The sequence below is a fragment of the Canis lupus genome, chromosome 30 (assembly GCF_003254725.2).
Source record: "Canis lupus dingo isolate Sandy chromosome 30, ASM325472v2, whole genome shotgun sequence".
NCBI classification, from domain to species: Eukaryota; Metazoa; Chordata; class Mammalia; order Carnivora; family Canidae; genus Canis; species Canis lupus.
The window spans coordinates 29,767,355-29,791,089 of record NC_064272.1 but is presented as its reverse complement, the minus strand read 5'-3'; the positions used below and the strand labels follow the sequence as shown (position 1 = coordinate 29,791,089).

Here is a 23,735-nt window from a genome sequence, read left to right as displayed (position 1 = left end):
GAAAGAGAGTCTGGTTCATTCGTCACCATCCTCCCCTGGTACAACAGGTTGACCTGCTTTAGCTGTCTGGCGAGGAACCAGCCATGCAGACAGACGTTCAAAGGCTAACAGAACTTTTTTACCAGGGTGTAGTCACCTTAAACCCTTAAAGGAGCCGACAAAGAATCATAAAGCACCCAGGGACTTGCTACAGCTGGAACAGTTATTACCACTTGGCTTGAAAGAACAAGGAAAGAGAGCTGTCACCCAACAGCTGTAGCTTGGAGAACTAGGTAAAAATACCACTTTCACGTTACAAGTGAAAAGACTCAGAAGAGGTACCTTAGATGCGGAATCCCTGGGGGTTAGGAATGTATTGAATCTGAAGCGTGTAGCAGCAGCCAAGGGGTTGGGGCTGGGGCTGGCTAAGCCACCAGTCTCACACTTTGACCTTCCCTGCCACCAACCGAAAAAGGCCAGGAATTACTGCGACCGTCTGGGACTACAACTCCCGGCATGCATCACTCGAGCGTCCGCACCTCCCTTTTCGAGGCTAGGATAAAGGCGCTTTCGGGAAGAATTGCATGTCGGGAACTGTAGTTGTCCCAGCTGGGGCTGGACGCCTGCCGTAGCGCGCTCATTGGCGCCCAGGTCACCGCCCCCTTCCCCTCGCCGCTCGTCGGTGATTCACGCACGTACACGCAGCGCGTGCCCACGCCCCCTCCCTAGGCCTAGGACGCAGGCGCGCGCACGCTCCCCGGGCCCGGTAGGCGGAGGGGGGTGGGGGGGGAAGAGGAGGAGGAGGAGGGGGAGGGAGGGAGGGGGTTTAAGTATCTACTTTACAGAGTAGACGGCAGTCGGGTGCGAAGAGCGCGAAGGCCTGGCTGCCAGGCAGGTGAACTCTGCCCTGAGCCTGGGGCCGGCGGGACGGTCCGGAGCCAATTTAGCGCGCCCTGCGAATAGGAGTCGGGCCGCCGAGACCCGGAGGGCAGCGGGGGGCAAAGCCCCGGCCTAGGCCCCGCCGAGATGTCCGGCTGCGGCGCCTGTACTTGCGGCGCGGCGGCCGCGCGGCTCATCACCTCTTCGCTCGCCTCCGCGCAGAGAGGTAACGAAGTAGTCCCTCACCTGAGCCAGTGGCCGGCGGTGGGGATCCTGGGGAGGGCAAGAGGCCTGCCCCACCCTGCCTGTGCGACACCCCCCCCCCCCCCGCTTTGCTCGTGGGATGGGGCTCTGCCAACCTCTGGGGCAGCTGTTTCTCTAATTTGAAGTAAATCCGTTGCGCTCCCCCCGCTTGCGCGCATTCTGGCCTCTTGACTTTGGGGCCGGAATGTGGCCGCTTAGCAGGAGCCCCGAAAGAGGCACGAAATGCTCCTCGCCTTCAGAAGTGTCCTCGGAGGTCCGCCGGCTGCTGCCACCTGCCCCGGCGGCGGCTGCTTCTCCGGATCCCGGCCGGCTTCCCTTCCGGCCTGTCGAGGCGCCCGGGGAAGGGCTGGGGCTCCCCGGGGGCCGCGGGGCGCCGCGCTGGCCGTCCCGGACGCAGGCCGCGCGACACCCACGCTGTCACCGTCATTGTGCGGCCGCTTGCACCGGAGCCTGAGCTGGGGTTCACAGCCCTCCCGGCGCCGGGAAGCCCTCGCGGCCCGCAGGGAAGCCGCCGGGGTGGTGCGGGAGATTCCCGCAGACACGGTTTCTGAAGTCCCTAAATGTCTCCGCAGTCGTTTGCCGGTTTTCCCAACTTGACGGTCCGAGAGAGTGTCTTCAGGGGTGGCGCTTGTTTACCTTTACTTTCTGTTTATCAGGAGCTGTGTGTGTGTCATCCCAGCCAATAGAGCCCGGAAAAGAAACCATTTTCCTCTTCCCCAAATCTATGAATATCAGACGACAGGCTAGATCCTGTTACAGGCACTTTTAGACGAATTCGTTTTATTTTGGCTTGTCAACGATCCTTGGATAGGTTTTGAAAAGCCCCCCTTTGCCTGGTTTTTATGAATGCCTTGACCGTTCACTGAAGGTTTATTTTGCGACAGTTGAGTTCACAAAGCGGGATTAAGTGAAGTAAGGTGGGCAGGAGCGTTTGTAAAGTGATACAGAAATGTAAAGGAGTGAATTTTGTTCCAAGACATTGTTAAACCTGAACAACAGATGTTCTTATTCCAGGAATTTGAGTTGAAAACGCTTTGGGTTTGACCTTTAAGTTTATTTGACATCTTTTTCTTGCGGGTCTACTGTGTGCTGGGCTCTGTTTTGGTGCTGGAGATAGAGTGGTGGACAAGTCCTCATCTGCAAGTTTAAATCTACTAAAGCAGACAATAATATAATTTCCAGAAGCGGGTAAAGTGTGTGCGTGTGTGTGTGTGTTCTCTCTGGGCAGAGAAGTCGTCTTTGACAAAGCTCCTCAACCATTCCAGTCAGTTGTATTGTTAAATGGAATCATAGGAGGCATGTGGTAATTCTTCTTTACGGAACAGTGATTTTAAAATTTAATATATCATTAGGTGAAGCAACACAAATTAACAGCTTTAGGTATTATCATATTTGTTGCTCTAAGTTTACCAGAAGTTTTCAGAAATACTGAACCATTGTCTTCGCTGGGAAGGAGTAAATGAATCCTAAAAAATAGGATGTTACCTCATATCCTTGTAGAATTTAGTATTTTTATATGACAGTGAAACATCAAATGGTTTTCACATTGATTTAAGACTTACTCAAGACTTCATTAACAAACTGTGTATTGTCTGTAATAGAAACTCTAAAAGTATACACTAGTCTGCAATATAGAGATATTTTCTTTAATGACTTTTAAAAGACTCCAGAAAGGGTTTTTTTCTTAATTTTTTAAAAATATTTTATTTATTCATGAAAGACACAGAGAGACAGGTGCAGAGACGTAGGCAGAGAGAGAAGCGGGCTCCTTGCAGGGAGCTGGATGTGGGATCTGATCCTGGGATTCCAGGATCACGCCCTGGGCTAATGGCAGGCACTCAACTGCTGAACAACCCAGGGATCCCCAGAAAGGTTATTTTTATTTAGGATACTTCGAAAGAGGAGGAGAGGCAAAAGAGAAAGAAAATTCAGAATTGTACTTAAGCTAGAATGTACTAACTCTAGTACATTCTTCTAGAGTTAAGAATCTCAATATAATATAGGTAATAAAGAATGTAATCAAAATCAAAATAGTCTTATAACAAATTATAGAATGAAGTAAAAATAAAAGTAGAGATTTCAGTGCTCTCTTGAAATATAGTACTATTCTCTTATTTCCATTTGTTGTGTTAGACTTTAAAATTTTTAAGCAGTAGTTTGAAAATTATTTGGTAACTTGCCATACTAGATACTGGATCTGTTTTCTTTTCCTGGTTGGCTATATGTATCTCCAATTTAATGTGTTTTTTCTCACTGTTCTCTTTGAATATGAAACCTGTACTAGGGACGCCTGGGTGGTTCAGCCATTAAGCATCTGCTTTCAGCTCAGGGCATGATCCTGGAGTCCTGGGATCTAGTCCTGTGTCGGGCTCCTGACATGGATCCTACTTCTCCCTCTGCCTGTGTCTGCCTCTCTCTCTCTTCTCTGTCTCTCATGAATAAATAAATGAAAAAAAAAGAAAGAAAAAGAAACCTATAGTAAAGTAGAAGTTTTAAATATTTTTTCTGCCCAAATTGCTGATACTTTTTCAATTTGTATACTAACACATGTATATGCAAAGTACATTATACACACACACACACAACAATTTGCATTCTAAATATGTACATTTAGAAATGCTTGACTCCATTTACAAAATTCTGAAAATCTGAATGACAGTACTTCATCTGAATTTGGCTGTGAGAATTGTGGAACCACATGTACCTCCCTTGGTTTTTCACTACTTTCTGTCCATGTCCAGTGAAAGGGTGTCACCTCATGAGGGTGTAAGTGAAGATGTGAAGATGTTCAAACATGTTGGCACCCATAATTTTCATAATAGTTGTGTAATGTGCCTACCTTAACAGTTTTTAGCTAGATTTTAAGTTTCTCTCTTTTGTTAAATATAAATTAAATAAGGCAAAGCAAATAAATGATAGAGTATCTTTATTTCTGCAAACTATTTCTTAATAAACATTTTCTTGGCATATTCCTTTTTATTACTTATTTACTTATTTTATTTATTTATTTTTTAAAAAGATTTTATTTATTTATTTATGAGAGACACAGAGAGAGAGAGAGGCAGAGACACAGGCAGAGGGAGAAGCAGGCTCCATGCAGGGAGCCTGACATGGGACTCGATCCCAGGTCTCCAGGATCAGGCCCTGGGCTGAAGGTGGCGCTAAACCGCTGAGCCACCCGGGCTGCCCTACTTATTTATTTTTAAAGATTTTATTTATTTATTCATGAGAGACACAGAGAGAGAGAGAGAGAGAGGCAGAGGCACAGGCAGAGGGAGAAGCAGCCTCCATGCAGGGAGCCCGACGTGGGACTCGATCCCGGGACTCCAGGATCATGCCCTGGGCCGAAGGCAGGTGCCAAACCGCTAAACCACCCAGGGGTCCCTGGCATATTCCTTTTTAGACCAGCAGACTAGCCTTAGTGAAAACTAATCAGACATTTTTAAATTTGAGGAAAACTATTATAGGACTGATGTTATTTTTCTTTATTCATATGTATTCAGGGGTTCCTGGGTGGCTTAGTCAGTTGAGTATGTGACTCTTGATTTTGGCTCAGGTCATAAACTTGGCAACCTGAGGTTGGAGGCCTGCATTGGACTCCCCACTCAGCAAGGAGTCGGCTTGAGATTCTCCTTCTATCTCTCTCTGCCCTCCAACCCCACCCCCCCACGCTCGTATGTGCATGTGCAGGCTCTCAAATCTTTAAAAAAAATTTTTTTTAAAGCAGTATTTGGAATTCAGGAAATAATAACTTGGGCATAAAATGAAAATTTGAGACCAATAAAAGCAATAAGTATCTACTAAGTTGCTGGCTTTTTTTTTGTTGAATTTTTTTCCCCAATGTTTATTTGACATTAGAGGCCAGGTGGTTAAGCAAGCATTTAATTTGAGTTGCCATATCATCAATTGTTATACACTTAAATATTGTCACTACAAAAAGATAATAAATTAAAATTTTTTATTCTATTTCTAAAATTTAAAGATCAGTTTATCTTTTAAGCTGAATCTAAGGAATGTTTTGTTTAAGGTTAAATATAGGAAGTCAAATATTTAAAAGTTGAATAAATTACTCTCCTAGATCTTTTTTTTTTTTTAAGATTTTATTTATTTATTCATGAGAGACACACAAAGGCAGAAACATAAGCAGAGGGAGAAGCAGGCTTCCTGTAGGGAGCCCAATGTGGGACTTGATCCCGGGATCATGACCTGAGCCGAAGGCAGATGCTCAACCATTGAGCCACCCAGGTGCTCTATCCTAGTTCTTAATAGCCCTAAAATCAATGTACTTTATTCTAGTATTTCTTTTTAAAAATAACTGCTATAAAACTCAGAATATTTTATTTGTATGACAAAAGTTTTGTAAATGGTTTAGCGTTTAACTGTCTTCTCTTGTTGCTGCCAAGTATTTCGAAATACACTTTACAGAAATACTTCCCTTTTTGACTTTTATAGGGGTTCTTCACTTGAGGTTCACAGGCCTCCAAAGTGTCCAGAGAGAATTCAGAAGTTCTGTTAATTTTATCTTCATTGATCACTAATTGAAATGTAGCATTTCCTTCAGTTATAAATGTAGGCAACAACTCACAGTAGTATTATAAATATCTGTGGACTTGTTACCAAGTAAAATCAGAAATATTTTCTTAACACATTACAGTTCATATCTCAAGATATTTTTTATACTTTCCACTACTTTGAGATCATGATAGTTACTTAAAAAGCTCTTAAAGGAGCCTCTGGATGGCTCAGTTGGTTAAAGGTCTGCCTTCGCCTCAGGTCATGATCTGGAGGTCCTGGGATCCAGCCCAGCCTTGGGCTTCCTGCTCAGCGGGGAGTCTGCTGCTTCTCTCCCCAACCATGCGCACACTCTCTCTCAAATAAATAAATAAAACCTTTATTTATAAATTTTATAAATAAAAAGCTGTTAAATATTATTTAATTTTGTTTATAGAGAAGCCCATTTTATTTTATTTTGTTCTTTTTTCCAAAATAAGTGAACTCTATAATTCCTGTCACATATTTCACTGGTCTTCCTAGTTACTTCCCAGGTGGTAACTATCAAGTTTGTTCTCTATAGGGATCCCTGGGTGGCTTAGTGGTTTAGCGCCTGCCTTCGGCCCAGGGCATGATCCTGGAGTCCCAGGATCGAATCCCACATTGGGCTCCCTGCATGGAGCCTGCTTCTCCCTCTGCCTGTGTCTCTGCCTCTCTCTCTCTGTCTCTCATGAATAAATAAATAAAATCTTTAAAAAAAGAAAAAAGTTTGTTCTCTATAATTAAGAATCTGTTTCTTGATTTGTCTCTTTATCTTTTTTTTCCCTTGCTCCTTTGTTTTAGTTCTTAAATTCCACATATGAGTGAGATCACATGGTACGATCTGACTGACTTATTTCACTTAGCTTAATACTCTTTAGGTCTATGCTTGTCATTGCAAGTGGCAAGATTTCATTCTTTTTTATGGTTGCATAATGTTCATCTATCTATCTTACCTTTTCTTTGTCCATTCATCTGTCATTGGACATTTGGGCTGCTTCCATAGTTTGGTTATTGTAAATAATGCTGCAATAAATATAGGGGTGCATGTATCCCTTTGAATTAGCGTCTTTGCACTTTTTGCATAAATATCCAGTAGTATTGGGTACTGGATCATAGGGTAGCTCTATTTTTAATTTTTTGAGGAGTCTGCATACTGTTTTCCAACTGGTTGTACCAGTTTGTGTTCCCACCCAACGATGCAAGAGGGTTCTTTTTTCTCCACATCCATGCCAACACTTGTTGTTTCTTGTGTTTTTTTATTTTAGCCATTTTGACAGGTGTGAGATGATATCTCATTGTAGTTTTGATTTGTATTTCCCTGATGATGACTTATATTGAGCATCTTTTCATGTGTCTATTGGGCATCCAGATGTCTTTGGGAAAATGTTTGTTGATGTCTTCTGCCCATTTTTAAATTGGATTATTTGTTTTTTGGGTGTTGAGTTGTATCAGTTCTTTATATATTTTGGATACTGACCCTTTATTGGTATGTGATTTGTGAATATCTTCTCCTATTTAGTGGGTTGCCTTTTAGTTTTGTTGATTCCTTCACTGTGCAGAAACTTCTTGTTTTGATATAATCCCAATAGTTTATTTTTGCTTTTATTTCCCTTGCCTCAGGAGACATATTTAGAGAAATGTTGCTATGGCTGATGTCAGAGAAATTATTGCTTGTGCTCTCTTCAAGGATTTTTCTGGCTTCAGGTCTTATTTTATTTTATTTTTTTTTAAAGATTTTATTTTTTTATTTATTCATGACAGAGAGAGAGAGAGGCAGAGATACAGGCAGAGGGAGAAGCAGGCTCCATGCAGGGAGCCTGACGTGGGACTCGATCCCGGGTCTCTAGGATCAGGCCCTGGGCTGAAGGCGGCACTAAACCGCCAGGCCACTGCGGCTGCCCCAGGTCTCACATTTATTTGAATTTTGAATTACATTTTGAATTTATTTTTGTGTATGGTGAAAGAAAGTGATCCAGTTTCAATCCCTCATATGTTGCTGTCCAATTTTTTCAACACCATTTTTTTGAAGAGACTGTCTTTTTCCCATTGTGTATTCATTCCTACTTTGTTGAGGGTAAATTGACCATAAAATTGAGGATTTATTTGGGGTTTTCCATTATACTGATCTATGTGTCTATTTTTGTGTCAGTATCATACTGTTTTAATTACTGCAGCTTGTAATATAACTTTAAGTCTGGAATTGTGATACCTCCAGTTTTCTTTTTCTTTTTTAAGATTACTTTGGGTATTCAGGGTCTTTTGTGGGTCCATATAACTTTTAGGATTGTTTGTTCTAGCTCTGTGAGAAATGCTGTTGGTGTCTTAATAGGGATTGCTTTAAATCTGTAGATTGCTTTGGGTAGTATGGATGTTTTGACAGTATTCTTCCAACACATGAGCATAGAGTGTCTTTCCATCATCTTGAATTTCTTTCATCGGTGTTTTATAATTTTCAGAGTACAGGTCTTTCACCTTTTAGGTTAAGTTTATTCCTAGATATTTCATTGGTTTTGGTGCAGTTGTAAATGGGATGTTTCTTTCTATTTTATTTTATTTATTTTATTTTATTTTATTTTATTTATTTTATTTTATTTTTATTTTTATTTTATTTTATTTTTTTATTGGAGTTCAATTTGCCAACATATAGCATAACACCCAGTGCTCATCCCATCAAGTGCCCCCCCTCAATGCCCATCACCTAGTCACCCCCACCCCCCACCCACCTCCCTTTCCACCACCCCTTGTTCGTTTCCCAGAATTAGGAGTCTCTCATGTTCTGTCTAAATGGGATGTTTCTTGACTTCACTTTCTGCTGCTTCATTTTTTACCATTTAGGAATGAAACAGATTTCTGTACATTGCTTTTGTATCCTGTGACTTTACTGAATTCATATCTTTGGTGCAGTCTTCAGAGTTTTCTATATTTAGTATCACATAGAGTTCTACTTCTTTACCATTTTGGATGCCTTCTATTTCTTTATGTTGTCAAATTGCTAGTGGCTAGGACTTCCAGTATTATGTTGAATAAAAGTGGTGAGATTAGACATCCTTATCTTCTTCCTGACATTAGAGATAAAGCTCTGTTTTTCACCCTTGAGTATGATGTTGGCAAGAAACAGATTTTTAAAATATTCTAATAAGTACTTCAAATTGGTTTCCTTTGTCATGTACTTTGTTCTGTGCATTTAAAAAGATTATTGTAAGAAGGGGTCCATCTGTAGGCTTCACAGACTCCTACAGGGGTTCATGGTACAAAAAAGGCTTAAAACTCCTGATAAGGGGACCCCTGGATGGCTCAGCCATTGAGCATTGCCTTTAGCTCGGGGCGGCGTGATCCTGGGTCCAAGGATGGAGTCCCACATTGAGCTCCCCACAGGGAGCCTGCTTCTCCCTCTGCCTGTGTCTCTGCCTCTCTCTCTCATGAATAAATAAATAAATCTTAAAAAAAAAACAGCCTCCTGATTAGATGACTACAGTGATTTTTGTGAAGATTTTATAAGATTGGTAAGTGACTAATCTTTTAAACTGACCAGTACTGTGTTTTAAAAAGTGGGGTTCCCAAGGGCACCTGGCTTACTCAGTTGTTGAGCAGCCAACTCTTGCTTTTGGCTCCAGTCACAATCTCAGGGTTATAGATGGAACCCTGCATGGGATTCCATGCTCAGCGGGGAGTTAGCTTGAGATTCTGTCTCTCCCTCTGCCCCCAACCCAGCTTGTGTGCACACTTTCTCTCTCTTGCTCTTCCTCTCTAAAATAAATCTTTAAAAAAAATAAAAAATGTGTGGTCCCCAGACTAACATTAGTATAATCTGGCAGTTTATTATAAATATGTTCTGGGGTCCCACGTCTCTCTTGAATGAATAAATAAAATATTTTTTAAAAAAATTTAATTTTTTAAAGATTTATTTATTTATTTATTCATAGAGATGCAGAGAGAGAGAGAGAGGCAGAGACATAGGCAGAGGGAGAAGCAGGCTCCATGCACTGGGAGCCCGATGTGGGATTCGATCCCGGGTCTCCAGGATCGCGCCCTGGGCCAAAGGCAGGCGCCAAACCACTGCGCCACCCAGGGATCCCCTGTTATAAATCTTAATCCTTTTTTTAGTGTTGTTTTTGAATTTATATAGAGATGAGAATGTTTATTTATATCTTTCCTGAAGTTTGATCATTTTATTTTTGTATTTTGTGGAACTGGAGATGGCCTAGGGCAATAAATAGCTAAAGAAACTAGTTCTAACAGGGTACACAAATATGTTAGAAAATTGGAGTTAATAAAGTCAATTAGGGGTGCCTGGGTGGCTCAGTTGGTTAAGCAACTGCCGTTGTCTAAGGTCGTGATCACTGGGTTCTGGGATGGAGCCCCCCCCCATCTGGGCTGCTCAATCAGGAGTCTGCTTCTCCTTCTGCCCTTCCCCCTGCTCATGCTTGTGCTTGCACATGTGTTCTCTCTCTCTCTCTCTCTGAAATAAATAAAATATTTTTTAAAAACTAAAAGTCACATATAACTAAGCAGTTGCTTTTGAATTGTTCAAAGGATGTTATTTTATTTTATTTTTTTAAGGGGGGGTGGGGTAGGGCAGAAAGGAGAGGGAGAGAAAGAAAATTTTAAGCAGACTCAATGCCCAGTGCAGAGCCCAGTGCAGGGCTGGATCTTACAACCCTGAGATCATGCCCTGAGCCAAAATCCAGAGTTGAATTCATAATCAGCTGAGCCAGTCCCAGGTGCCCCTGGAAGGATGTAACTTTAAACCAGTTTTTGTGTTTGGGTACAATATGTACATATGTGCATGATCTCTGAAAAGCCCTAACAGGTACAGAAATAAAAATTTTAAGCCTGAGTTGAGAATTTTTCAGGGAATAAAATGAGGGAGATAAAATCAATTTCTTAAATTTATTTAAGTATTAATTTTAACCCCTTTACCCCCTTTTTGTTATTACGTGCTAACAGCACTCTGATACACTGCTGGGAAACTTCCTTTGGCAATTCATTAGGATTCATTAATGTACGTTGTACGTTAGCTTATGCAGGGTTGTGAGTAGCTCTACCATACTCAATACTGAAATCTGTGGAATTTTATTTAACCTAAGACCACTGCTGGATTTTCTTGTGTAGGGAACACTCTTTTAAAGACCAACTTGGGAAATGCTGCCTTATAGTATGCAGTGTGACTTTTTGCCATTGACTATAATTTATTTAGGGGTTTATTTTGTATTTATATGAGAAAAACCAGTTAGCTAACAGTGATCCCATAGACCAAATCTGGCCACACCCATTTGTTTGCATATTGTTTTCATGTTACAAAGTAGTTGGAACTGAAACTACATAGCTGAGAAAGCTGAAAATATTTACTATCCTGGTCCTTTACGGAAAAAGTTTTTGCCACAGAAGTCAGTGATTAACCTGTACCCTTTTTAATAATTTTAACTTCAAATATAGTAAAAGGTTAAAATGTTTGAAGGCAGGATAGCTGTTACATAGTATTTACTGAATTACGTTTTTTTATAGGATTGAAATGTTTCATTAAAACGTGTGTTTTAATGAACATGCTTAACTTTTTTTTATTTTTTATTTTTTTAAAGATTTATTTATTTATGATAGACATAGAGAGAGAGAGGCAGAGACACAAGAGGAGGGAGAAGCAGGCCCATGCCGGGAGCCCGATGTGGGACTCCAGGATCGCGCCCTGGGCCAAAGGCAGACGCTAAACCGCTGAGCCACCCAGGGATCCCCACATGCTTAACTTTTTAAAGAATATTTGAAGTTTGTTTCCATTGTCTAGGATATTACCCCCCAAAGAGTCAAGGAGACAGATAAGAGTTTGCTTATTTTCATTGGTAGAAATACTGTAAGAATAAGAATGGGATGTAAATAGCCTTTTTCCCCTAAGAGTGAGGCAGATGTTGAACTGCTTATCTCTCACACTTTCAGAGCCACTCATTGTTATAACCTGGGTGGTCTTTCTTCACTTCCAAACAAGAGGCCCAGAAAGAAACATCTTTATGTACCTGGAATCTGTAAGAGGCCCAGGTCCGGCCTATTTTTATGGGGACTTTGCCTCTGATTGTGTCACTATTTTCTCTACCCTTTTGTTACTACTGCTGTGAAAACTGTAGCTTTTTCAGTCTCTTTATACTTAAGTAATTTTTGTTTTCAGGGAATTTATTGAAAGGATGTTAATATTTGATGTATAGACTAATAAATTTCATCATATTTCCAGGTATCTCTTGTGGCCGCATTCATATACCCGTTTTAGGAAGGCTCGGGACCTTTGAAACTCAGATTCTACGAAGAGCTCCCTTTAGAACCTTTACAGAAACACCAGCATACTTTGCATCAAAAGATGGCATAAGTAAAGATGGCTCTGGAGATGGAAATAAGGTATTTTATCTTTATTGGCATTTATATACATATTTGAGTTCCTTCAGGCAATTAAATGTAATAATAGTATTCTGTATCAGTTTATATGTTTTTTTTTTTTTAAGATTTTATTTATTTATTCATGAGAGACACAGAGAGAGGCAGAAGGACACAGGCAGAGGGAGAAGTAGGCTCCATGCAGGGAGCCCAATGTGGGACTCAATCCCGGGACCCCAGGATCATGTGAGCCCTGAGCTGAAGGCAGAGGCTCAACCACTGAGCCACCCAGGCATCCCTGGCTTATATGTTTTCTGTAGGAAATGTGAAATATATAAAATGATAGGAAGAAGTTTATATAATTTTACTTTGTTTTAGTTTCAACCATAAAATAGTTTTATAAGCATTGCACTTAGTCAGCAGTAGTTAAGATTTCTAACACTCCACAAAGTAATAAAGAAGCTTCGTTAAATTATCTATGCAGTCAGCACTCTGTAGATTGAATTAGGAATAGCCATAATTTCTGCTTTCACACAACCCTTTTTTTTTTTTTTAAGATTTTGTTTATTTATTTAGTCATGAGAGACACACACACACAGAGAGGCAGAGACACAGGCAGAGGTAGAAGGAGGCTTCATGCAGGGAGCCCGATGCGGGACTTGATCCTGGGACTCTGGGATCACGCCCTGGGCCAAAGGACCCAGGTGCCCCAACACAAAACTCTTAACAATACATGATAGTATAAACCCCACTTCATTCTTTACTTAAAAATTTTTGGTATCTCTGTGACTTAATGTTGGACTACTCTGTAGCTAGCAAGTAGATGATTGGTGATTGTATTGGGTCAGTGAATTATTACCAGTTTCTTTTAATATGTGAATTTTACTAAGACTTGAGTTAATGTTATATGCAAGACAAAATGTTAGGTGCTTTCCTATTCACACTCGATCCTAATAGTGACTCTCTAAAGTAGGTAAAATTTTAGAGATGAGAAAAGTTAGATTCAAGAAGTTATGAGTCACTTTTTGTCATGATAGTAAGTCCTGATTCAGTTTCATTGAAATGTATTTTACCTGTAGTAACTTTTTTTCCTAGTGTTTATCGAGTCATGGAAAGAACACTTTATTACACAAACTCATACTATGTGAGGAAGGAATACATGTAAAATATATGTGTTTACTAGAACTGATTTTATTTTTGTGGTAAATAGATCTTTTGATACCAGTGATACTAGAGATGTAAATTATACTAATAATTCCATTCTAGAAATTGTAGAAATTGGGAAGCCCCGGGGTGCAGCGGTTTAGTGCCGCCTGCAGCCTAGGGCGTGATCCTGGAGACCCGGGATTGAGTCCCACGTCGGGCTCCCCGCATGGAGCCTGCTTCTCCCTCTGCCTCCTTATTTATATGAATAAATAAATAAATAATTAAAAAAAAAGAAATTAGAAAAATTGTCAGATTAATTACAACCTATCTTGCTTATATTTGTTACATTATAAAATGGTTGCCTGAAAGTAATAATTGACACTCTCTCTTTTTCTCCTTTACTAACATTAGAAATCAGCAAGTGAGGGAAGCAGTAAAAAATCAGGCTCTGGGAATTCAGGGAAAGGTGGAAACCAACTGAGGTGTCCTAAGTGTGGCGACTTGTGCACTCATGTAGAGACCTTTGTGTGTAAGTATTACTTCTTCTGTTGTTCTTTTTCTCTACCTTTTCTATAAATCATAGGCTGCATAGAAATATATATATAAAGATATATGGTCTTTCTGAACTTACATGATTCAGTCTTATGTTCACCAAATACTAAACATCCCCTGGACTGGTAATTCTTTGCACTGTGGCATAAAAAATAATATAAGAAGACTATTTCCTTCTTTATTTTGTGTGTGTTTATTTCAAATTTTGATTTTGTGAGTGTTCTTGGATGTAACAGTTGAGCTGTAGGAGAATGAAGGCTTATTTATTCTGTATTCATTAACTGTATTCTTTGAATAACTGTTGAGCATCTCATACAGCTGGAGAGGTCAGTCTTTCATATATTAAGGTATTTATCCTAAGTAACAACAGGAGGAAAGCCCTCAATTCTAGAAAGTATGATGATTATTAATGATTCAGACACTAAGAGCAGGGAGAAATCAGTAGTCCTGTTTTTGCTGTTAATGTCAGTACCTCTCCCTGGAATACAGATGCTACTGTAAATCTTTTGTTTCATGAATCAGATAACCCCCTACCTACATGATTAGAGTTAATGGTAATGATTCAAGAGTAAATTACATTGTACTTACTACATGTCAGTTACTATATAGTCAAACTGTGAAAAAGTCAGTGGTGAGATTTGGCAGAAGTTTCAGTTTCTTATGATTAGCTGGAGAAGATTCTCTCTATTCTAATCCAAATCATTGGGATTTCAGTTACAGTTTCACATTTTTCATTGATATTAATTGGCCACTGTATGAAAAAGCATTGTTATGTTGTAGCATGTTTTTACACTTTTGGAAAGACCTTTTAAAGCAGTTCCATTCTGTAGGTGGAATGTTTGAGATTCTCTTAACATTGTTGCCTGGAAAGAGGTCAAAGAGAAGAATCACTTTGAATGAATACTAATTTGGTTGCAACATAAAATGAAAATGGTAGAACTAGATAATGTAACTTCTGAATAATATTTGCTATTAACAAATTTTGTGTGAAATAATAAAATTGCTAAAAGGTCTGAGAATTGCTCAATTCATAATGGCAGTGTCATAGTAACATATTTTTTTTTTTGTAGAAACATATTTTAATCAAGAATTTTATCTTTTCCTCCGAGAAAGATTTCAATCTTTGTAGACTTAGAGAATAATCCTTTATAGTAGAAAAGGAAAGAAACTAATATTTAATAAACGCCAGTATATACAGTTTTATTCTCACAATCTTATTTTTGTCAGGATGTAGAATATCCTTAATTTATAAGCTAAGATTTATCAAGTTTAAATAACTCATCCATGGACACAGTGCTATGAAGATTTGCTATTTGGAAGTTCTTATCCCGTACATTTTTAGCAACTGGAATTCTTTAGGGGTAAAGTAGCTCTTGTTGAGATTACATTTATTTTTTATTTTACACAGTATTTTTTTTCTTTCGTTCTTTTTTTTTTTTTTTTAAGATTTTATTTATTCATGAGAGACACAGAGAGAGAAAGAGAGAGAGAGGCAGAGGGAGAAGTAGGCTCCATGCAGGGAGCCCAAAGTGGGACTTGATCCCGGGTCTCCAGGATCATACCCTGGGCTGAAGGCGGCACTAAACCGCTGAGCCACCTGGGCTTCCCCCACAGTATTTTCAAAACTTGCCAGGTCCTATTAATCACGAGGGTTGTTGTTCAACATATAGATTCTCTTCACAAGACATGAGATTCTGTAGATTTTGGGTGGTATTCCAGAATATATGTATGTTTAACAATAAGACGAGGTGTGGAAAACACTATTTCTAATGTTATATAATCTACTCAAGGCTGAGATGGTTTCCTTTAGGAATTCTAATTGAGGAGAGGAATATGGGAGTAGAGAATGGGGACAAAAAAAGTAAAAGAGTAGTAGATACTTACATATTATTTAGTAAGCAAACATCTGTGAGACAGCCACTGCTAGGCTTAGAAAATAAACACAGATAGGGATCCCTGGGTGGCGCAGCGGTTTGGCGCCTGCCTTTGGCCCAGGGCGTGATCCTGGAGACCCGGGATCGAATCCCACGTCGGGCTCCCGGTGCATGGAGCCTGCTTCTCCCTCTGCCTGTGTCTCTGCCTCTCTCTCTCTCTCTCTCTCTCTCTCTCTCTCTCTCTGTGACTATCATAAATAAATAAAAAATTAAAAAAAAAAAAAAAAGAAAATAAACACAGATAAACATGACATTGTCCTGTCCTCTGGAATTTTACTGCATAGGAGTGATAGGACCTCAACAGTGAGACAAGGCCCTCCAGTCTTGATTTTTGCAGACCCATAATACAAGTCTCTTCAGAATGCATCTCTTTTGAATGCTGAGGATCTTCTGTGTCTGCTTACTGGAAATTCAAGAGTTTGTTGAATCTCGGGTTATTCATTTTGTTTGAATCTGTTTATTTGGTTATTTGTTCATAAACATCTTTTTATGTACTTTTTGATCATTTATAGTTCTTTTATGAACAGACTGTTTAGATAATTGTCCACTTTTTTGTCATTTTAAATTGTTTTTAATTGCCTGATGAATATATGTGTGTACCCCCCCCCCCCCTTTATAAAAAAGGTAGAGGGACGTCTGGGTGGCTCAGTGGTTTAGAGCCTGCCTTCGGCCTGGGGCATAATCCTGGGGTCCTGGGGATTGAGTCCCACATCGGGCTCCCTGCATGGAGCCTGCTGCTCGCTCTGCCTGTCTCTGCCTCTCTCTCTGGGTCTCTCATGAATAAATAAATAAAATCTTAAAAAAAAAAAAGGTAGAACTTTGTAAAGATATATTTCTGTAATATATCTTCATCAAACGTGTAACTTTTAAGAAGCATAACTGGTATCATTTTCATGTTTTTATAGATTTTTTTGTTTGTTTTTGTTTTTTTTATCATAGTCACACAGAGAGAGAGAGAGGCAGAGACATAGGCAGAGGGAGAAGCAGGCTCCATGCACTGGGAGCCCGACATGGGATTCGATCCCGGGTCTCCAGGATCGCGCCCTGGGCCAAAGGCAGGCGCTAAACCGCTGCGCCACCCAGGGATCCCAGATTTTTTTTTTCTACCTCAGCAATGTTTTAGGAGATATGTATGTTAAGACATATGAGTCTAGTCCTTTCCTTTTAATGTGTACGCTTCAGGGGTTTTTAGTATATTCATTAAATTGTTCATTCCAGAACATTTTTTTCACCTCAAAGAGAAGCCCCATCCCCCTTAAGGAGTCCCTTTCCACCCCTTGTCCCTGGCATCCCTGTCCCTGGCAACCATAAACCTACTTGCTGTCTCTATGGATTTGTCTATTCTGAGTACTTCATATAAATAAAGAGAATTGTATAATATGTAGCATTTTATGTCTGGCTTCTTTCACTTAGCATGTTTTCAAGGTTCATCTGCGTTGTATTATATATCAGTATTTCATTACTTTTTATGGCTGATAGTATTCCTTGTTTATCCATTCATTATTGATGGACATTTGAATTGTTTCTGCTGTTATGAAAACCAGTTTGTGTGTGTACATGTTTTTACTTCTCTGGCATATGCTTAGGAATAGAATTGCTGGGTGAAATGGTAACTCATGTTTATTTAGCTTTTTTTTTCCTTAAGATTTTTATTTATTTGTTCATGAAAGACACAGAGTGAGACACAGAGGCAGAGACATAGGCAGAAGGAGAAGCAGGCTCCATGCAGGGAGCCCAATGTGGGTGGAATTCGAACCCAGATCCCGGGATCACGACCTGAACCGAAGACAAGTGTCCAACCACTGAGCCACCCAGGTGTTATTTAGCTTTTTAAGGAACTACCAAACTATTTACCACAGAGGCTGTGCCATTTGACAACTTGACTAGCAATGCTTAAGGGTTCTAATTTCCCCACACATTCTTTAACACTTTTTTGTTGTAACCATCATAGGGATGTTAAGTGGTATCTCATTGTGATTCTGATTTACATTTCCCAATGACTAAAGGTGTTAAGCATTTTTTCATGGACTTATTGGCCATTTGTATATCTTCTTTTGAGAAAAGACTTTAACTCCTTTATCCATTTTTAAATTAGGTTGTCTTTTGTTGTTGAGTTATAAAAAGTTCTTTATATATTCTGAATACTAGACCTTTATCCAGACATATGATTTAATTAATTAATTAAATTTCAGAGTTTATTTATTTATTAATGATTTTATTTATTTATTCTTGAGAGAGACACACACACACACAGAGAGGCAGAGTCACAGGCAGGGGACTTGATCCCAGGACTTCAGGATAATACCCTGAGCCGAAGGCAAACACTCAACTTCTGAGCCACCCAAGTGTCCTTGACATATTACTTAAATATTTTCTCTCATTCTGTGGGTAGTTCTTTCCTTTTAAATACTGTATAGCAGAAGCCAACAAACTTACTTAGAAAGGCCAAGTATATATTTTAGGCTTTGTGGGCTCTTGTGATTTGTGTTGCAGCTATTCTCCTGTGCTGTTAAAATGAGACCTTGTAAATGAATGAGGATCGTTGTGAAGTGTAAAACTGTAAGCTCATGGACCTTGCTATATATATTCCCATCTCACAAGTATATTTGTCATGATTTTTATGTTCTCTTACAGTGCTTTTACTCTTGACTTTTTTGAAATAAAATACCAGGGACACCTGGATGGCTCAGTGGTTGAGTGCCTGCCTTTGGCCCAGGGTGTGATCCTGGAGTTCCAGGATTGAGTCCCACATCGGGCTCCTGCATGGAGCCTGCCTCTCTCTGCCTATGTCTCTGCCGCTCTCTCTCTCCTTGTCTCTCATAAATAAATAAAAATTAAAAGAAAAAAAAGAAAAGAAATAAAATACCATTTTTATAGGTAGCATTATGAATGCATCAGAAATCCTCAGAAATTGAAATAATATCTAAGGAATTTTTTTTCTCTTTAGAGAGCTGAGAGAGAGAGAGAGAGAGAGGGAGAATCTTAAGCAGGCTCCATGCTTAGCATGTCATGACCCTGAGATCATGACCCGAGGTGAAATCAAGAGTTGGATGCTTAACTAACTGAGCCACGCAGGCACTCCTATCTAAGATTTTTTGTTTTAAGATTCTATTTATTTATTCATGAGACACGCACACACACAGAGGCAGAAACACAGGCAGAGGGAGAAGCAGGCTCCATGCAGAGAGCCCAATGTGGGACCCGATTCCGAGACTCCAGGATCACAGCCCAGGCTGAAGGCAGGCACTAAACCACTGAGCCACCCAGGTGTCCCAAGAAATTTTTTATTATAGGGACTAATATATACTGTTCTTTAGTTTTCTCTGGCTTTTCTAAATAGTTTATTCAAACATGAATTGTCTCCCCACTTTTTAAGGTAGAACCTGTAGCTGTTTCTTATGCATATAATACTTTTTGAAGGCTTACTGTACTTAACATGTCTTATACAATAGAAGTTAAACTTTCTGTTTGGTTTTGAGATTTTATGTTGGGCTCTGAAGAACTTTAATCAAATCTGAGAAGGTTTTTACTGAGGTAGTCTATCATTGGCATACTATACAAGCATGTTTACTGGGATTAGATTAGCATTCTGTATATAAAGAAATATACTTGTAATAATCATTTAAAGGAAAGTGGTTTAATTATCCCCTGATAATTTAACAAAATTAGATTTTGCCACTTGTCTTTAGGAGTAAAAAAATAAGCATTGCAGTGCTTGTAGTATTTTTTTTTTCTAAAATAGCATTTTTATAAATAAAATTGAATTTGGGTATATGTTGATATGTTTCATTGTGAAAATGGTTTTGTGATATTCCAGTACAATGTAAACAACTCTTCTACATAAGCAAAGAGGGATGTGATTTGTTGGTGTTGAGCCTCTTTCCCTTTGACCTAATTTCTTTAGAGAAATATTTTGTTCTTGTGTTCTCAGGCCAGATAGATAATCCTGTCATTCAGCTTGAACTAGATCAGAGGCTTCTCTCTGCCCTTTAATCCTTGCCTTGCTTACCATCAGTAACAGCCGTAAGGTGACGGTTCTTTATAAAGTTAAGGCATTGACTGTCTTTCCCATAGTTGGGGAATGCTGATAATGTGTTGAGGCTTGTGTGAATCAAAGGTGATTGGAATAGCTTGGTCTTTTTCTTTAGGTAGGCATTTGCAGGTGATCAGGACATAGAAAACATGGATGATCTCTCTTCTAGCTTAAAATTTGCTGCTAGAATTTATTCAGAATGTATTTTTGATTGATCTTGTGTTTAAGAATAGAGACATAAACATTAAATTGATTGAATTAATAGATTTATTTTTGAAATAAAATAATTTTCTTTTATTTTGAAAGAATTTTTTAAAGTTAGATTATTTTATGAAGATTTAGGTGTGCTTACTAGTACAGTTTTTTCTGGTAATCTTTGTTTTTTTTTAATATTTTATTTATTTATTCATGAGAGGCAGAGAGAGAGAGAGAGAGGCAGAGACACAGGCTCCGTGCAGGGAGCCCGACATGGGACTCAATCCCGGGTCTCCAGGATCACACCCTGGGCTGAAGGTGGTGCTAAACCGCTGAGCCACCGGGGCTGCCCTCTGGTAATCTTTGGATAGGTAGTTATAATATTCCCAAAGGAGAGAGATTCTCACTTTTGTTTTAAATTTTTTAAATTTAAATTCAATTTAATTAACATATAGTGTATTATTTGTTTCAGAGGTTGAATTCAGTGATTCATCAGTTGCATACAACACCCAGTGATCATTCCATCAAGTGTCCTCCTTAATGTCCATCACCCAGTTACCCCATCCTCCACCCCTTACCCCTCCAGTGACCCCCAATTTGTTTCCTATGGTTTAAAGTTTCTTATGGTTTGTCTCCATTTAGTCGTTTTATTTTTTCATCTCTTCCCCCATGATCCTCTGTTTTGTTTCTTAAATTCCCCATGAGTGAGATCATATGATAATTGTCTTTCTTTAGTCGACATATTTTGCTTGGCATAATATCCTCTAGATCTGTCAAGGTCATGCAAATGGCAAGATTTCGTTCTTTTTGATGGCTGAGTAATATTCCTTTGTGTGTGCGTTTGTATACCACATCTTCTTTATCCATTCAGCTGTTGACAAACATCTGGGCTCTTTACATGTTTGTAGACATTGCTGCTATAAACATTGCAGTGTATGTGCCTCTTTGGAGATTCTCATAGTTTTAAAGATTATTTTTCTTTGCTATTTTACCCATCTAGTTATATTACACAAAGGTAACACAAAAATGTATTATCCAGACCTACCAACATATAACTAATTCCTTTGTATCTTTTGCTCTGTATCTTTTTTATTTTTTTTTAAGATTTAATTTATTTATTCATGAGAGACACAACAGAGAGGCAGAGACACAGGCAGAGGGAGAAACAGGCTCCTTGCAGAGAGCCCAATGTGGGAACTTGATCCCAGAACTTTAGGACCACTCCCCGAGCCAAAGGCAGACGCCCAACCGCTGACTCACCCAGGCATCCCTCTTTTGCTCTGTATTTTAGTAATCTGTGTGAGATTGTCTTCTGTGATGCTTTATAAGGTCCCTGGTTACCATTAGTAGGGTTAGGCTTGGAGAAGATTAAGGTGTATGTCCGTATACCTACATCCTATAGCTAGCTGGGTTTTAGAAGAAGAGAGAAAAAAAGAAATCACCTTTGGTTTAACACAGGATATTTCATAGTTGATGCATTGGAATCAAGACACCCTTTTAACCCTCACTTTTATTTTTTAATTAAAAAAATTTTTTTGCCCTCACTTTTAATTGTTCCTGTGTTCTCAAAAGTTACATGATTATCTTTAAGTCAATATGAGTTGAGTGTTATTTTGTTAATTTCTTAGTGGTTTTCAGGTCAAAGAAAAAGGAATTAGTGGAGTTTTTATTTATTTATTTTTAAAAGATTTCATTTATTTATTCATGAGGACACAGAGAGAGCAGCAGAGACATAGGCAAAGGGAGAAGCAGACTCCTTGCAGGGAGCCCCATGTGGAGCTCGATCCCCAGACCGGGGATCACACCCTGAGCCAAAGGCAGATGCTCAACTGCTGAGCCACCCAGGCATCCCAAAGGTGATGTTTTAAAAATGCTCATAGCTTTAAAAAGAGCTTAAAGAAAAAATACATATTTTTCTTTCTCTGTATATATATATGTATGTGTGTGTGTGTGTGTGTATATATATATATATATATACACACACACACATACATATATGTATGTATATGTATTTTACATTTTTAGGGATTGAAATTTTGATTTCTCTTTCAGCTTCTGTGTATATTTGAATTTTTCATAAGAAAATGTTGGAAAAATAGAATAATTTACTTGTGCTTTACTTTTATTCCACAATTTTGTCATTCAAGTATTTCAGTAAAATAAATGAATAATATTTTCATAGTGGTTGTTTTTTAATGAATGGGAAATTGAAAGAACATCAGTCTTTTCTCTTAATGAAGTATATCACAAAATGAAAGAACCTAGTGGAAATGAACAAATTGTGTTTTACCGAACTCACCTATCTTTAGGTATAAATTTAAGTTGTTTGTTGTGGCTGGTGGAGTGAACTACAAGCCTACGTTTTTGTCGAGTACATAGTTTTCATTTACAGTGAGTCCTTAAGGTTAAACACTATTTAAATTATTATTTTCCACTGCTGACCTTTCTTTTCTTTTACAGCATCAACCCGTTTTGTGAAGTGTGAAAAATGTCATCATTTTTTTGTTGTGCTATCTGAAGCAGACTCAAAGAAAAGCATAATTAAAGAACCTGAATCAGCAGCAGAAGCTGTAAAATTGGCATTCCAACAGAAACCACCTCCTCCCCCCAAAAAGGTATAGGTCTTAGCTTAGTTCTTTAAGTACTTTATCTTGAAAACACTTCATTGTTCCCCTCTTCCAGTTTATATTGGATCTTAATACTATTACCTAAACAAGTATTAAAATTTTAATATGGACTACATCTAGCTAAATTCTTTTTGATATTTGATACTTGGAATTTAGGTATGGGGTCTATTGCTCCTTTCCTATGTCATGATTACTGCATTCAATAGCAATGAAATATAGTTGGATGATTATTAAAATAGTGTTAATACTAAATCTAAAATGATATCCATAAAATTGAGCGGCTATGGATTTATTTTTCTTAGTTTGGACCCCTAAATAACACCAGCTTGCAGTTTCTCCCATAAATTAAGTCTACTCTATGATAAAGCAGCCTCAGTCTAACATGGAAGCAAATGATTTTTTTCATAGCCAGTGTGCCAAGGCTATCTTGTATAGCACTATGGCTTTTCTGGTGTGGGCTCCCACCAGGAGTCTCAGGTTGTACTCCGCCATATGAAATATGGCAGAGTGTATCGCCTGCTCCGTTGGGTACTTGCATACTTAGATTATTTCTCATTCTCTGCCTCAGTGTAGCTTTTTTCTGCTGTGTTATGACACCAGTGCAGTTATCTCTACCTCCAAATGTGCTATGACAGATTTAATAATACATGGATATAATTCATGAGGAATCAATAAGATCTTTAAAAACCATGGTAAAATGCGTATGGTCAACAATTAAAGAATTTGTTGTGTAAAAACAAATAATGTAATGAAAAATACAACTATTGACCTTTTATCCTCCACTAATTTTGTAGACTTTAGACATCAGAGTTCAAAAATAGGCAACTTTATTTTTAGGAATTTGTATTAACAGTGAATTTCTATTTAGTAAAAGCCAGAATTTACCCCAGGTTCTAGGCTGTTCGCAATATCCAAGCCTCAAACAGAGCTTTAGTTTCTAACAGTAAAGTTTTTTGATCACCATCTAGATAAATGAGTAGCTTTAAAGTTAATGTCTGAGAAAAAAACTTTGTGAATATTCAAACATATAGATGCTGGTAATGGCTTTGATTATATAATACATTTTTAAAAAGGTAATTTAAAAAAAAAGGTAATTTATTTTTTTAAAGGTAATTTTATAATATGTTATCTTTGTAAAGAATATTATTCCTATGATTGAAAGAGGTATAGAAAGAATTTATTTTATTTTTTTTTTTAAGAATTTATTTTAATGATGTACATTAATGGTGATATCTTTAG

The 23,735-nt window shown here is 38.7% G+C and overlaps 1 protein-coding gene across 1 annotated transcript in view; it reads left to right on the top strand.

Moving 5' to 3' along the window:
• The first annotated feature begins 791 nt into the window (after nucleotides 1-791).
• Nucleotides 792-23,735, top strand: part of CLPX (caseinolytic mitochondrial matrix peptidase chaperone subunit X) — a 43,948-nt gene continuing 21,004 nt past the window's right edge. Inside the window, exons 1-4 of the mRNA XM_025472462.3 lie at nucleotides 792-1,084; nucleotides 11,873-12,033; nucleotides 13,567-13,684; nucleotides 22,330-22,484. Of these exons, the coding sequence (XP_025328247.1) occupies nucleotides 1,006-1,084; nucleotides 11,873-12,033; nucleotides 13,567-13,684; nucleotides 22,330-22,484 (513 nt within the window). The 5' untranslated portion in view covers nucleotides 792-1,005. The remainder of the gene's footprint in view (nucleotides 1,085-11,872; nucleotides 12,034-13,566; nucleotides 13,685-22,329; nucleotides 22,485-23,735) is intronic.